At 34.6% G+C, this 15,665-nt stretch overlaps 1 protein-coding gene across 1 annotated transcript in view; it reads left to right on the forward strand.

Annotated features, from left to right (window-relative positions):
* The first annotated feature begins 5,226 nt into the window (after positions 1-5,226).
* LOC129223894 (methionine--tRNA ligase, mitochondrial-like) overlaps positions 5,227-15,665 on the forward strand; it is a 43,155-nt gene continuing 32,716 nt past the window's right edge. The window contains exons 1-2 of the mRNA XM_054858269.1: positions 5,227-5,389; positions 6,436-6,563. Coding sequence (XP_054714244.1) covers positions 5,376-5,389; positions 6,436-6,563 — 142 coding nt within the window. The 5' untranslated portion in view covers positions 5,227-5,375. The remainder of the gene's footprint in view (positions 5,390-6,435; positions 6,564-15,665) is intronic.

The following is a 15,665-nucleotide window of genomic DNA, read 5'->3' on the forward strand; positions in this document are numbered from 1 at the left end:
TCACAAATGCAGTCTATAATCATGTTTTTGAGAGATAAATTTTAAAAAAATTCTGGAGGGAATGGGCGAACCTCTGCTTCCTTTAACATTACCAAAGATCGTCTCCCTGTTTTGATCTCCCAACAGTCCTGTCAAGTTTTTGTATTTATGTGTATGTATTACATGTACTATATGTCTGAGCATTTTTTTAGAAGTGCTCTTCCTCTATTTTAAAAGGAAAGAAAAAATATTTTCAGGTTGTGCACCTGCTTTTCTTGGAAACTTCAATTCTCCTGCGTCAATAAAGATGGAATGTAATCGCGTTTTTAAGACTGCAATTCCGAATAATTTTTGAAGAACCCCCATCCACCTTCCCCTAACTTCATCGAAAATAGACTGAAATTGCGGTTTTTGAACTACAGTACCGAAAAATGGCAGATAAACAGTCCCTTAAAGGACCATCCGCGCACCGCCTTTCCTTTGCATTTTGTTATTAAGGCAATACTAAAACAATTGTTACACGGAAAACGTTATGCGCATCAATTTTATTGCAATAATAAATCACAATATATTGTTCTACGATTTTTTTTTTTTGCTGGGAGGAGGGGAGGGGTGACACAACAAATTAATGTCCTGGGTATCACCCGTTCTGGGAACTATAATTATGTCTTACACTAGTTTATTTAAATTATTTTTCGTTTGCAATACAATGCATTTTTCCTTTCTGTTTTTTTACCTACTGGAAAAATAGCTGAATGTTCAAAAGTAAGGACGATGTAGATAACGAACAAAAATTTGACTTTTCCTCTTCATGAATTCGTTTTGGCGGGGAGGGGGGACGCCATGTAGGTGGGGGTTCCGAAATTGGAAAAAAATTGGTGCCCCTAAAGATGATGAGGCCTCAGGCCGAGGTCTGTAGTTGGCCTGTGAGGTAATTAGGCCCTGGTCACGGCGGTCCCAATTACATGTTTCACAATTTTTGTAAGGTAAACATAAGTACCAGCTGCTAATTCACCTTAAATAAAAACAAGTGATGAGAGTGTGAGAGAGTCCTTAGAATAGGGCTGACTCCACGGGACTTGAGCCCCTCCCCCTAATTCTTTGTGTGTGTATTTTTTGGATAGCGTGGCAAGTGCTTTACTTGTCAAGGAGTTTCTTTTTGCCTGAAGAATGTCATTGGGAATTGTGAAGTTTATGAGGAGTTTGTTATTCCTTTATGAAACTCGGATATGAAGGCAAAGACCTCCTATAGATGCAACTTAGACGCATTCTTGTTTGACTTGCCTCTTCAGGATTTAAGAGGCCTACTATGGTTGCGTTCGACGAACCTCACCGGTTAACCGGTAGGTAACCGGTTACTAACCGCAGCGTTCTATGATCAACCGGTTACCATTCTAAGCAGTTGATTGGAGCACGTGATCATTAGCTGTCACGTGATTAATTAACCGGTCGCTACCGATCGTGCTCGTCGAACGTAAGCTAAGATGATCGTGCGGCAAAGATGAAAAAGAAGTTGGTGGACTTCCAAAATTGGGTTTAAATTTACAGTCGAGTAATACGTCTACTGCACTGCACATCACAAAATAGAATAGAAATGTCCTCGGATCATTAATTTTTAGATTCTTTCACCTCAAATACGCCATGTCACATAATGCTGGTTTGTATAAATTATGCACACCTGAAAAGGTATAGCATTTTCAAAGTACAACAATCTAAAAACTTTTGACCCAGAATACTTTTACTTGGAAAGGGCAGATTTAATATCCCCCCCCCAAAAAAAAACCCTGGTGACGTCTGCTCCCCCCCCCCCTATATTTTGCAAGTCGATGCCCATGCTCGTAAAGACTAGGGTTGCGTTCGACGAACCTAACCGGTCAACCGGAGGGTAACCGGTGCCAAACCGCAGCTGTTACTATTTTAAGCTGTTGATCATGGGCGTCGCGGCCGGGGGGGTCCAAGGGGTCCAGACCCCCCCCCCCCAATATTTGAGGACCGGACCCCTTTAATGTTTGAAAATCGGACCCCCTCGATAATTGTCAAGATGAAATTCATTATTTCGGGGAAATTATTTTTGCTTTGAAGACTTTAAACAGTTGCATAATACATAATTTACCATGTTTAATTCATATCAAATAAAACGAAATGAACATCGAAAAAAAATGAACTAAAAAAAAACAAAATAGGTGATGTGTATAGTGAACGGAAAGTCGGAAAGTGAACTCCAATGACAAACCATTGCTCTGCTCTATGCGCACACTAGCTTCAGTGGAGGATGCTAGATAGGGGACACCTTCTCCCTAATGCAAACATAGTCGTGTCTCCCCGGCTTGAAAGTTATTCCAGGGTATTTGTTGCTATTTAGGTGGAAAGGACGGGACGACTTTGAGATACTGAAACACCACTTAGCTGGTCAAAGGTTAAGTTTGGGGTAGAAAGGGAAAGGACGTGTCATGTGTTTTGAAATTATTCAACATGTGGCTTCAAAGTACCTTACTGAAGCGCGGTTTCTCAAATGTGTTTGCGGCATCTCAAATTTGACCAAAAAAGCGTTACGTTACAAAAAAAAAGGGAGGAGTCTAAAAATTAACGTGCAATTTCAAAAGCGAATCGTAAGCCAGCATAACGATGGATACTGTGATGTCACTTCCGAGAACAACAAAAAAAGAAGCGCAAGATGACCAGAAAAAAAAAGACAGAAATAAAAGGAGCTTCCCTATTGGGGAAACGTTCCGACAAAAATAAAGATAATTTCATGTGGTCTTTTGTTCTTCTGGAGAGTAGGTGACTTGAAGAGCGCTCCTATTTCGGTAAAAATACTTTTTTTACATATTCGATTACGGCTATGGAGAGGTGGCTTGAAACGTGAAAATGTAGGAAACCTTCGACATCAAATGAATCCGAGCAATTTTTAACTACTGCATCATCATCAACATCCACGGAACCATCTTAAAAAAGTCAAAAGACCGTTATAGGTAAGTACCATTCTGTTTAGTGTAATATATGCATGGGCTCCCCGATTTTATACTATTCAGATGGGGTTACTTCTCGATTTTCCGAATGAAATTCCTACACAACACTACATGAGAATATCTTTTTAATGCAATATTTCACAAAAAACTACTCGAAATTTGAACACTCGTCAGACAAAATTTTCTGGGAAAGGAAAGTTCAGAGTGACCTCCTATCGAGGAGCCCCCAATGTCTGCTAATGAGGTATGCTTTACAGTCAATATTTTGACATTATGAGTCCTATCAGAGCTAATGCGTTCAACTTTCTCTTTTTTTTTAATGTTTCATCTTTTATAAATTTTTATTGAATAAATAATACTCCTTTTATAGTTATTAAAGCTTAACAGAAAATTTTCCATTAATAATCTTGCTTTACTGAACAAATTTTATTGCAATAACCATTTTAAAACTTATTGTCACGTGGCAGAAAAAAACAGTTCATTTCTCTATCTCTTTCCCATCGTCCGCTGATCAGAATTCAATTATACACCAAATGCTGTTTGTTCTCTGCGTAGGCCAGTACTTTTCAATGTGTGGGTGTGTCTCTCAAAAGGCAGGCCTGTCATGGTTTTTGCTGTTTTTTTGTTTCATATGTATTGAGTATATGGAGGATTCAACAAAAAAGCAAAATTTTGGGGCATTTGTTACAAAAAACCTAAAAAAATTAAGAAAATACTTTAAGAAGTTGCATTATTAAAATTGCTTAATTATTTGTGTCTTATTTTATTTTTGTAGTAGTGTTTTTTGTAGGTTTGTGAATATCATAACAGTGAATTATATACCTTAATTTTTTAATTAAAAAACATCAAATTAAACTCCTTTGAATCCAACTTGTGCCAAGAACTTAGAGCTGCAGGTTGATCACTATGTAATATAAAAATTTAATTATACAGTTGTCGCGGCTTATATATGAGTCACATTTTGTTCGAAACAGCTTTGATTCCATAAAGCGGCTGATTCGATAAAGCTGGATTTCGTTTTTGATGATTTTATTCATTAAGAACAGTTAATTCAATTGCCCACTGTTTCAAAATGTTGAAAATTTGGTGCGGCTACTCTTGGTGTGCCGCCCTTCGTCGTGTAAAGCTGAAAGAAGCTTCAGTGCGCTGAGAAAGCTGAAATTGTATCTAAGGTCGACTAGGACACAAAAGCAGTTGAATCACGTTGCTTTATGTTACGTTCACAAAAACATCTTGGACGAAAAAAATAGCACGGATATTCGTATCCCATGTGCAGAAAAAATGTATTTGTCGGTATTTAATTTTTTTTATTGTGTAATATGTAAATCAAGATGTACCCGCTTAAAAGTTTTGTATTAAATGTAAACTCATTTCTATTTGATGTCAAGTTTTTGTCTCATATATATATATATATATATGAATTTTTCTTAATGCAACTTGAAAATGACAGAGTCAGAATGGTCCCCCCCCCAATAAATTTCAGCTGACGACGCCAAATGCTGTTGATTGGTTGATTGAAGCACGTCATCATTAGCTGTCACGTGATCTGTTAACCGGTAGCTACTGGTTGAGCTCGTCAAACGCTAGCCAGGTTAGATGGTTAGATGGTCGTATTCGTAAATAAAATCACTCGAATAACACTTACCGCACGAATCACTCACGTTTTCAATTGTCATGTGTTCAACTACTTGCATTTACCGGTAAATCCATTCGAACACATTCTTTGCAAGAAAAATAGATTAACTGTTTCTATGACTGTAACATTCAGTTCCAAACAAAACGTAAACATATCAATTTACTGAAAATTGAAGTTGCGGTACATTCCTTGTTAGAACCGGCAGTATGGTCTTAAGAAGCTAAGTTATTTAGTTATGGCTAAAAAAAAACGAGGTACAAATGCAGAAGGTTCAAGCTTAGATAATGATGCTACTACCTCAAGCGTCAACAAAGAAAGTTCTACTATTGTTCAAGAACCGGAACCTAGCGTGGAAAGAATCCCGGTATTTAAAAGCCTAAAATTTGCTCAGTCGAAAGCTGCTTTGAAAAAAAATCGTGTTTGGAAACCTTTGAAGCAACTTATTGCTGGTGAACGGTATATGCCTCGAGCAATTACCTATTCAAGTATAGATGCTCCTGTTTCTCTCAAACCGGCCAAAAAGTATTCGGACATTAGTGGTTTGAATGCGAAATATACTGACCCTCAAACAAAGCTACGATTTTCCAATGCAGCAGAGTTTCAACTCATTCGTACTCTACAACCAGAAACAATTAACGCTTATCTTGCTCTGAGAAAGGCTTCAGTTGTGTGATTATTTTACATGTAATTTGTAGCATGTATTTTAGTTTTCAACGAATTGAATATAAAAAATTTTGAACTTCCTGCTCGAAGTTTGGGTGGTTGAATACTATTACATTAAATATACTGTTATGACTGCTCACATGTAAGTACTTGTACCATAAATTATTGAAAGATTCAGTCTTGATAAATTCACAAATTAAGTTGTTCTAATGTTGAATCAGTTTCATTAGCTTTTCCCAAAATAATTAGTGGGGGTAAAAAACAAGATCTGACCGGATCAGTTGAGAACTTCAACTGACCTATTTCAACTTATTCTTTCAGGCTCTTTGACTTTTACTTGTAATTTAGTGCTTTTAATGTTTTCCTTAATAGATGTGGTGTGATTTTAATCAACATTTTCACGTTTTGACCTGCTATTTTTTAGTAGTTTACCTTTTTATGGCTTAGTTCAATCATTTGATAGATTATTTCTGCATTTTTTTTTCTGCTTATATATTAGTCTTGTTTAACGGCTTTGTTTTGTTCAAAAGTACAAGAAGAGAAAAATGTCCTATGGTATACAAACAAGTAGTTCCTCAGTAACTTTTAGGAAACACACCAACAATAAATAAAATGAAAATTAATTGTCAAGATAAGATTTAAAATGATCGAAGCGACGTAACTGTAACCTAAAAGTACCTTTAGAACCTTTATATATTCTAACCAATTTGCTTGGTGACTTGTTTATTTTCTACCTTGGCAAAAAAGCATTTGTGTCCATGGTGTTGTCACACCATATTTGCTGCTCTTTTTCTTATTTTGCATTTTAACAGAACTTTATTAATATTTTGACATAGTTATTTGAAGAATTTCATATTTCAATGCATCTTTTAGTGTTTCATTTATGTTGGTTCATTGAATATTTTATTTGAATTTATTTATTGCCTGTTTTTAATGATTATTTCAGTTTAGTGTTTTCATTTAATTTGTTTTACAAGTTTATAAAACCATAATAACATGGTACCACAAGTAGTTATCTGTAATTTTGACCTAAAGTGGTGGCAATGAATTTAAAAAATAATTATCAAGATTAAAAATGTTCCGTTGCCCTGTAACAAAGTGCTTTAATGAATTATGATTTAAAAAAAATTGTTTTAACTGTAAGAAATTATAATTTTTTAAGCTATTTATATTTTCTATCTTTTGTAGGAAATGTTTCCAGTTCAATAAAATGAAGTTGTTATATCTAAAAATTATTAACAGAGCATTTGCATCTGTAAAAACTAACAACTCAAGTAGTTATTTTGTGACTACACCTATATTTTACTTAAATGGAGGTAAGATACTTTATAATGTATGTATCACTTCTTTTATGTGTCTCTCTCATTCATATGTTTTAGGGTCATTCTCCAGAAAACGTTAAAAATCTAGTCCCTTCTGATTATTTTCCTTATTTCATATAATTTGTTTTTTAACTAAAATTTATTGAGAATTAGGCACTGTTTTTTATGTATTATAACATATAAATTCTAAAAATAATATAATTTAAAATCTAAATTTGAGTCCACAGAGCATGACTAGTCATGTCCGTTGCATGTCTCACTCTCAGCTTTTAATTTATTATTGGCTTCCAAATTCACAACAAATCCCACTGGTTTGATTAATTTTCACTCTATCAAATTGAAATGCCTTTAGGGTAATATTTATAAAATGTGAATTGATTATTTTATGAATAAGTTCATTAAATTTATAAAAATATGTGTGTCCTTCAGATCTCATCATGTCCGTGGTCAAGATATTAATACTTGTTTTCAAGCTCAATAAATGGCAGCACTAGTTAACTACTGTACTGAAATCATCTAGTGAGCCACACTGGCAAAACATTAGTTCCTTTACTGAATGAGTTCAGACATTATTTTTAGATAAAAGATTAAACTGAAAATTTTACAGATCACACCATCATATCTGTGGTCATCAAATTAAACAAGGTATGTCAATTTTTTTATTTTTCATTTAGAATAGAAAATAAAAAGCTAACTAAAGCTTAATTTAACTGTCACATGTTATTAACCCCAAATCTCTTCTCTCTATAAGCTTCAGTGAAAAATTTCATGTCCGTGGTCCTATGGTTCCGCAGACATGATCTGTTGCTCCACGGACATGATTTGAGAGTTGTTTTTAAATTATATGGGAGTTAAAAATTATAATAAATATAATTAATGGAAAAACTAATTATTTACATCCTTTATAAGTATTTGTTTTTCATTTTTTTTAAAGATTAAATTAGAATGGTTTTTAATATTAGTACAAGAAAGGTAAATAAATAAAAAAAGTTATTTTACCATATAATTGCATCAATATTTTTAAAAGTAACTTATTTTAATATAGTTTCTTGTAAAATAATCTGTGATATATTTATAGGTGGTAAAATGCCTCCAACTAAGAGAAAAAGATTATCAGAGAAGACCCTTACTGAAAAGAGGAATGCAAAAAAACTTAGCATGAGGCATGCTAGGGAAAAATTAAGAAGTAATACTGAAAAATATGAAGAAAAGCAGAAAGATAGAGAAAGGAAGAAGGCCCAGAGGAAATCTGTTGCAGAAATGTCAGAGCGAGAGAAAAGAAGAGTAAGAAAGCAGTGGAAAGTATGTTCAAAAAGATACCGTGAAAAACAAAAAAAGAATGAGGAATTCACGCAAAACTTGGAAATGAACACCCCCCCCCCCCCCCCCAAGTTCATGTCCTTCCACCTGAATTTCAAGTGGAAAGAAAACCAGAATAAAAAATAGGCTTATGATGAAAAATGAGATTTTGTATTTAAGAAAGAAAACATGAAAAATTGCAAAAACTGGTGTATAAATATTGAAAATGATATTCAACACCAAACGAGGGTCAAGACAGCAAGTATCATTACATACTGCTGTCTTGTACTATTGCAAGAAGAGAGTGCAAAAAGTGTACCATTTTGCACTTTGTCAGAAGATCATAGACACAATTCTTCAGCAATATGTGCTCATTTACAACCCATATTATTAGAATTAAAGAAAATGGTACCTAATTTAGAGACCATTCATTTTCTGAGTGATGGACCCACTAGTCAATACCGCAATAGGAGGATGTTTGTTTTGGCAGCAAAATTCATTGCTAAAATCCTTAAAGTAAATAACCTGCATTGGCACTTTTTTGAGGCCGGCCATGGGAAAGGTGCCCCAGACGGAATTGGGGGTTGCCTCAAAAGACAAGCTGACAGCATTGTTGCAAGAGGAGTTGATGTACCTAACATAGGAGTTCTTATTAAACAGTTAAAAGAAAATTCTAAGGGAATCCATCTTTATCAAGTACATGAGAATGACATTTCTAAAATTGATAGTATTTGTACCGAATTACCAACATTTAAAGGAACACTTGGAGTTCACGAAATACACTGGTGCAAAAAAAATAATGATATCGTCGAAGCAAGAAGACTTACTTGCAAATTATGTCATTCTCAAGAGAAATGCTCACATTATTTTACTGGCTTGCTGAGTATTCCAACCACAGATGGTGTCCTTTTGAATTTAAGTGCTTTAGCAGATGAAGAAGCCTCTACAAATATTGAGGGCTCTGATACAGAGGGTTACTGCCAAGTTAGAAAAAATGTTTATGTACTTGTGAAGTTTAGCCAAAAAAAAAAAAAATCACGAGACACTATGTAGGAATAGTAATAAATCAACAAGAAGAGCTTGAAGTCAAATTTTTGAGAAAATCTGGAAAAGATAAGTTTATATTTCCGGATGAAGATGATATTTGCATAATTGAACATAGTTATGTAGTTCATGTATTAACTGTACCAAATGTAAATAACCATCATCAATACATGTTTAGTGACGATTTAAGCAAATTAAAAAACATTTGCAAAAATGTTTTATCTGTAAAATAACGTAAATTTAAATAAAATAATCAAACGTCATAAATTACTGCATTCAATTTTTATTGTACATATTTCTTGTTTTCAGCTGTAATTATTCTCACTCGGTGCAAAATATGAAAATGAACAATATGAGTAAATGTAAAAATATATTTTGACAGGTTTAATTCACATATTACTTTATAATAATCCCAAAATGTGTTATTCTATCATAAGCATGTTTCTTTTTTAAAATAACTTATGATTTATCATGTGCTTGATGCAAATCATCATGTCCGTCGCATAGGTTATCATGTCCGTGGTCTAGCAATTTTAAAAATTTAAATTTTAACAAAAAATAATGCTGTACGATCTTGATTGTTGATAAACTTACAATGTATTGTGCAAGTAAAATTGAAATCCTGAATATTTAAAATATTTATTGAATTTTATTTTTTCAATTTTTTTGTCTTAAAAGTTTGCACTTTCTGGAGAATGACCCTTTAAGTCCGTACCAAATATCAGAAGGACATCTCAGTATTAGAAAAAAATTTCTGCTTCATATATTATTTTTCTTATTTTCAAAAGTTCTGCTTTTCAATAATTTTCAAACTGTTGATATGGTGTTACACGGAGGAATTATGGATCACTCTCATCTTGGGGTAAATAATGGTCACCAACTTTTTACTGGTAAATGTTTTTGCAAAAAACTAAATTAGGCTAGCTAAGTCATCCTTATCTATTCAGTTTTCCTATACTAAGGTTAAAACAATGCAACAGCCAAGTAAACGAGAGAAAAAAAGAGTTTTCACGCTTCTATAAAAACATTTTTAAAAAAGATTGCCTCGGAAAGACATGAATTTTTTCAAGATTTACGTCGATGAAACACTGTTAAAAGAGTAATTTTGTTGGTGCTGTTTTTTAATAGCAAATGGTCTAAGCTTTTCATACCTACATACATTTTTTCTTCTTTTAAAAGAAAGTTATCATAAAAGTATGCTGATTTATACCCCTGTTTATTATGGTAATTCTGGGTCAGTATATTTTCTGGTATTTTAGATTTTTGTTATTTTTTCTGTAAAAAATATCGACATTAACTTCAACTTATCCTTTTCTGTGCCAAACTGTCATTTAAAAATTTTAATGCTCCAAGTGCAACATTGGATAATATATCTTCAATTGATGCTGAATTCTCATGCCCTTTTAGCTAGCAAATCACTTTCAGCTTTGAAGATGAACTATGTCAGCATTTAATTATGGCACACAACAAGAACCAAAATAAGCAACAAATTAATACAAATCCCCAAAGTACCAAATAAGGAGACAAATTCAATTTTTATAACAAATCAACCTCACTTGTCTATCTTGTAACTGCAAGAGAAATCGAATTTATAAATGTAGTCATTGAGAAAAGCCTTGCTTGCAAAAAAATAAAAATACCCCAACAAGCTGATATAATCGGCACCTAAGCACAAAATTATAATCAACTTATTTTGGAATTGTTTATTACAACAAAAAGGGGGAAGAATTTGCAATAATACAGCTGCAAAAACATTTCTGCTTTAAAAATGTTAAAAGATGGTGCTATAACTGAATTTATTCTGTGCTTGAACATCAGATATACTTTATTGTGCATGATGACAATTGTTTCATTGTGTTGTTATTGTGTATTCTACCATGTATATTCTACCATGCAAAAGTAACTGAAATTTTTACAAAGAAAGAGCAGAAATGAATTTTCTGGAACAAGGTGTCGTAAATTTTAGCTTGTTCAAGCGAAACTTTTCAAGTTATTTGAAATAAGTGCATTTTTCCATTCTAGTTAATTAAAATTAAAAAGTAAAATCCTTGCAGTTGATGGAAACATGATTGATAATAATCACTAAATATGGAAGTACAAACATTGCTACAAGCTTAAAGTGATAGCTAAGATATTATTACAAAGAAATACAACGAAACAGAGTGATAAATTCTTTGAGGTTCACTTTGAATACGTCACTTTGAAAAAATCCGTAATGGAATGGTTGTGGGACAAAGAATTTCAAAATTTGGCTCTAATGTCTTGTCTGATAGTTTCAGTCGTACATTAGGTTCAGCATTTAATTTCCTTCTTTTATCTCTACATGCTGAAATTCATTTTTCCCACAGAAACTTTGTCCAAACGGGGTCATAAAATTTGAAAGGTCTTTTTTTATCACTACAGTACATTTATTTGGCAATCAAAAAAATGGTCTAAAAAATATTTTTCAGAGAAAATGTCTCAGATTAACAAAAAGTTTTTTCTTCCAATGAAATCTACTTGTTTGATAAGGATACAATGTGTACATTATAATTGTTTTAGTGCTGAAGAATTTCCTTTTGCTAAAATGCGGAATAAAATGCATGGTTATTTTTTATTTTATTATTTTTTTGAAAAATAGTAGAAACATCTGCAATTAACTCTTGTTATTACATAAACGGTACATTTTACCGATGAAAATATTTCAATGCTTACTTATGACACGAGTTTTTCTGCTCAAATTTTGTGAGTTCTTTTCATGTAACACAAATTTTAATATTTAAATTCTGTAATTTTTTTTATGACGCGACATACCTCACTGTCGCAACTGACAGCAACGCTGTTGCACTTATTGTGTCTATTTGCGTCAATATAATTTCAGGTGAAGCAGAAAAGAAGCAGGATAGCTCTTAGTTGAACTTAAATAGTAAAGAAACTAAGCATAGAAAATTAAGTAAAAATAGTTCAAATGCACACATTATGCTCTATTTAATGTTTCCATCAAGTACGATCGAACTCTCCAATCAGATGGAGAAAACTGAAGCATTTCCATGCTTTCATCTAAATACATTGTATTCAAAAGTTGAATTTTTTCGGTTCAGGCTCAATTCTATCGTGCTCAACCAAAACAGTAAAATCCCGTTCTTTGAAATTAAAAATATTTTACATTTAGACAGCGCAAATGCAGCTAAAGTTTTAAATGTTTATTACATATATTATTCAATTTAATGTCACACTCCTAGGTAGCACAGTGGCAAATGTACTAAACAACAACAAGAAACCCAAAAGAATATTAACAATGTAAATTGAAAACCATGTAAATAGGAAAAAATTGAACAATATGAACACTAAGATAATTAATGGAATGGGCTGTAACTGCTACTTTTTCAAAGAGCTGAAGCAGTTGGCATATTATAATAATTTGCAGGTTTCTATAGCGGTAGGTAACGAACAAGTCGGCTAGTAATTATATTTTTATCAAATTCGCAAGAATTTGCTTGTTTATTTCAACTGTGTGGTAGGCTTTGTATTGGTTGACATTAAACGAGTAGCTGTTATAAAAGGTGACAAGTTTTTTGATAATGCTGACATTTACTATCCAACCCTCTGGGGGCTGGATAACTTCTCAGTTTATTCTTCCAAACATCCCTCATATTTCCTTTATTTTATTTATTTTTTTCATTTTGGATATGACTAACTTAGGTTGTGATTTTGAAATCCTGAAATTCATCATTGAATTACTTATACTTCTCCAATTATAACATTGAAAAGAAAGATTCTTTGGTTCACACGAAATGTGTCTTTTATTATTTTATCAAGTCTTTCAAAAAAATATATTCTAAACTGTATAAACACATATGTATGTATCGGTTTTACCAATTATTTCATATTTAGATTTAGGGAAAAAAATTTTGTATTCACTTTTTGCACTTTTTTGTAAAATACCCAGTTTTTTGGGTGTTTACCCAGGTTTTGGGTAAATACCCAAAAAATTTTGTTACAAATCCTGTAAATAGTAATTATTGTAGTAACGTAACCTGTAAATAGTTTCCCGTAATGAATATACAACCCCTTTTCATTCGGCTAAAGTATACGACCCCTATTTTCTTTTCTTTTCATTGATAATGGTCTACGCATTTCGGGAAGCGAAAGAATGTTGTGGAATATTTGAGAAATTTCTTTTCGGTGTCTATATAAGCCGTTAGCGATGGATAAACAGGAGAGTTTCGATTGATATTTCGAACTGAGAGCATTTTTGCTCTGTTTATTGCGAGGCATTTCGCTGTGTTGTTTTCGTATTTGGAAGTATTGGGTTGTTCGGAAAGTCATTTCGTTTTTTTTGGGGAACATGAAAGACAGTTTTCGTATAATGAATAAATATTTTATTAAATTATATATTGGCCATTCTGGTCCAACACCTTTTGCCATCTTTCTGGCAGTAACATAATTCCCCTCTCATAAAAGTTTTGGTCCTTGCTGGCAAAAAACTGGTTCAGGTGGTTTTTGACATCTTCATTTGAGGTAAAGGTTTTGCCATCCAAAAAATTTTGCAGGGACCGGAACAAATAGTAGTCGGAAGGCGCAAGATCTGGAGAACATGGTGGATGTTGCAGTACGTCCCATTCAAGCTGTAAAAGTTTTTGGCGAGTGACCAAACTTGTGTGAGGCTCCGTAAGGACATGGGGCACCCACACATCGAGCTTCGAGGTTAAGCCCATGCCTTTCAAATGGTCATAAACAGTCGAATTCGACAAATTTAATCTCTCACCGATCTCTCGTGTGGTTATTCGCCGATTTGCATCAACTAATGCCTTTATCGCATCTTTGTCATCTTCGACCGGCCTTCCAGACCGTGGTGCATCTTCGACATCAAAATTGCCGGATCGAAATTTTGCAAACCAGTTCTGGCACTGGCGTACTGTTAACACGCCTTCTCCATACACATCCGTCAATTTTTTTCTCGCTTGGACAGCATTTTTACCTTTTCTGAAGTAAAAAAGTAAAATATGACGAAAATGCTGCTTATTGCTCTCCATATTTAAAAGGGCACCAACCAAAAACTACTGCGTAGAATTAATAGAACTTTTTCACACACAAGCCTTGCAATATCAGCTCTCAAGACATATAATGGTTATGCGGCTTAAGTGTGAGGTTGGTTTCGAAATAACGTAATTAAGTCCTCTGACGGGAAAAAACGAAATTACTTTCCGAACAACCCAATAAATACGTGTGTAAACGTTGAGTTTACGGTGTTGTGTGATAATCGCTTAATTGCTGATGAATAATTTAGCAGTTGTTGATGATATCTCCTGTACATAGTGTAAATAAATTTCCTGTGTTTTTATCAAGAACTGTGTCATCCTTTCAAGAAAGTGGAAGTCGCACCGAATCCGCTACAATTTGGCGCCCAACGTGGGGCTACTTCTGGACTTTCTTGGAGTAAGTGTGACTTTGGACGTTTTTTTTTCATAAAGACTGTTTGAATTTATAGACTTTGTTTTTATGGTGATTACTCGCGCAATGGATGACCAATTAAAACAACTTCTGGAAGCAATTAATGCTGTGAAAAGTGACTTGACCGAAAGTTTGGCGGCTAATCAAGAACAATTAAAAAATGAATTGACTGCAAATCAAGTACAATTGAAAAATGACTAACCAAGAACAGTTAAATAGTGATTTAACTGCTAAAATTACTACAAGTCAAGATGAAATAAAAAGTGACCTAACGTCGATGAAAACCATGATGGAGAATCAACTAACTGCCATGGGAGATAAAGTCGATGCTCTGGAAGAAAAATTTGATACTGTGGAAGAGCGTATCGCCAATGTGGAAAATAAGTTGGAAGAAGAAGACAAGAAATTGACTTCATTTAAGGAAGAAATAATTAAGGACGTGGAAATGAGATTGGCGACCGCAGAAAGCAGCTCTGTACAGTTTGGCGCTCCCACATCGGTTGCTCGACCGTCCATTAAACTTGCCACATTTGATGGGAAAACTTCATGGCAGGTTTACAAAACTCAATTCATGATAGTGGCGGAAGCGAACGGATGGGACTCTGCTACCAAGGCCTGTCATCTTGCAGCATCCCTGAGAGGTGACGCAGCGGACATTCTCCAGACCCTTCCGAACAGCCAGCGCCTGGATTTCGCCGCCCTTACATCTGCGTTGGAGCTTCGCTTCGGTGAGAAGTGCCAGAAAGATTTCAGCCGACTCCAGTTGAAGTCCCGTTTCCAGAAAACTGGGGAAACCCTGCAAGAGCTAGCGGCGGATATCGAGAGACTGTCGCATCTTGCTTTTTGCGACTGTCCTGCGGATGTTCGAGACAACATGGCACTCAACTACTACATCGACGAGGTTCGAGATCCGGAAATCCAGAAGGCTCTACGGATGGCGGATGTCAAAGACCTGGGTTCTGCTGTTGTGTATGCGATGAAGTTGGAGGCCGCCCAGCAAGCAACCCGCAAGGATCGCCATTCAATCCGCGGCGTGAAAACTGATGAGCCTGATCCGGTTTCGTCACGCTTTGCTGAACTGGAAAAGCAAATAAAAGAAATTGCAGGAATCCTCAAAAGGACTTCGGCTCCCAAGTACCAAAATGGACAATCACTTAAGTGCTGGAAATGTGGCGGCGAGGGTCACTTACGAAGAAACTGCGAAGCTCACCAAGAAACCAGAGGGAAGAGCACCTCTCCCTCGCAGGTCCAGGAAAACTAAGCCATGGCAATCTCGCGGGGCGGAGGTCGCCAACTTGGAATGAGCCCCATCTTAAAGTT

This window comes from Uloborus diversus, chromosome 6 (genome assembly GCF_026930045.1).
Source record: "Uloborus diversus isolate 005 chromosome 6, Udiv.v.3.1, whole genome shotgun sequence".
Classification (NCBI taxonomy): Eukaryota; Metazoa; Arthropoda; class Arachnida; order Araneae; family Uloboridae; genus Uloborus; species Uloborus diversus.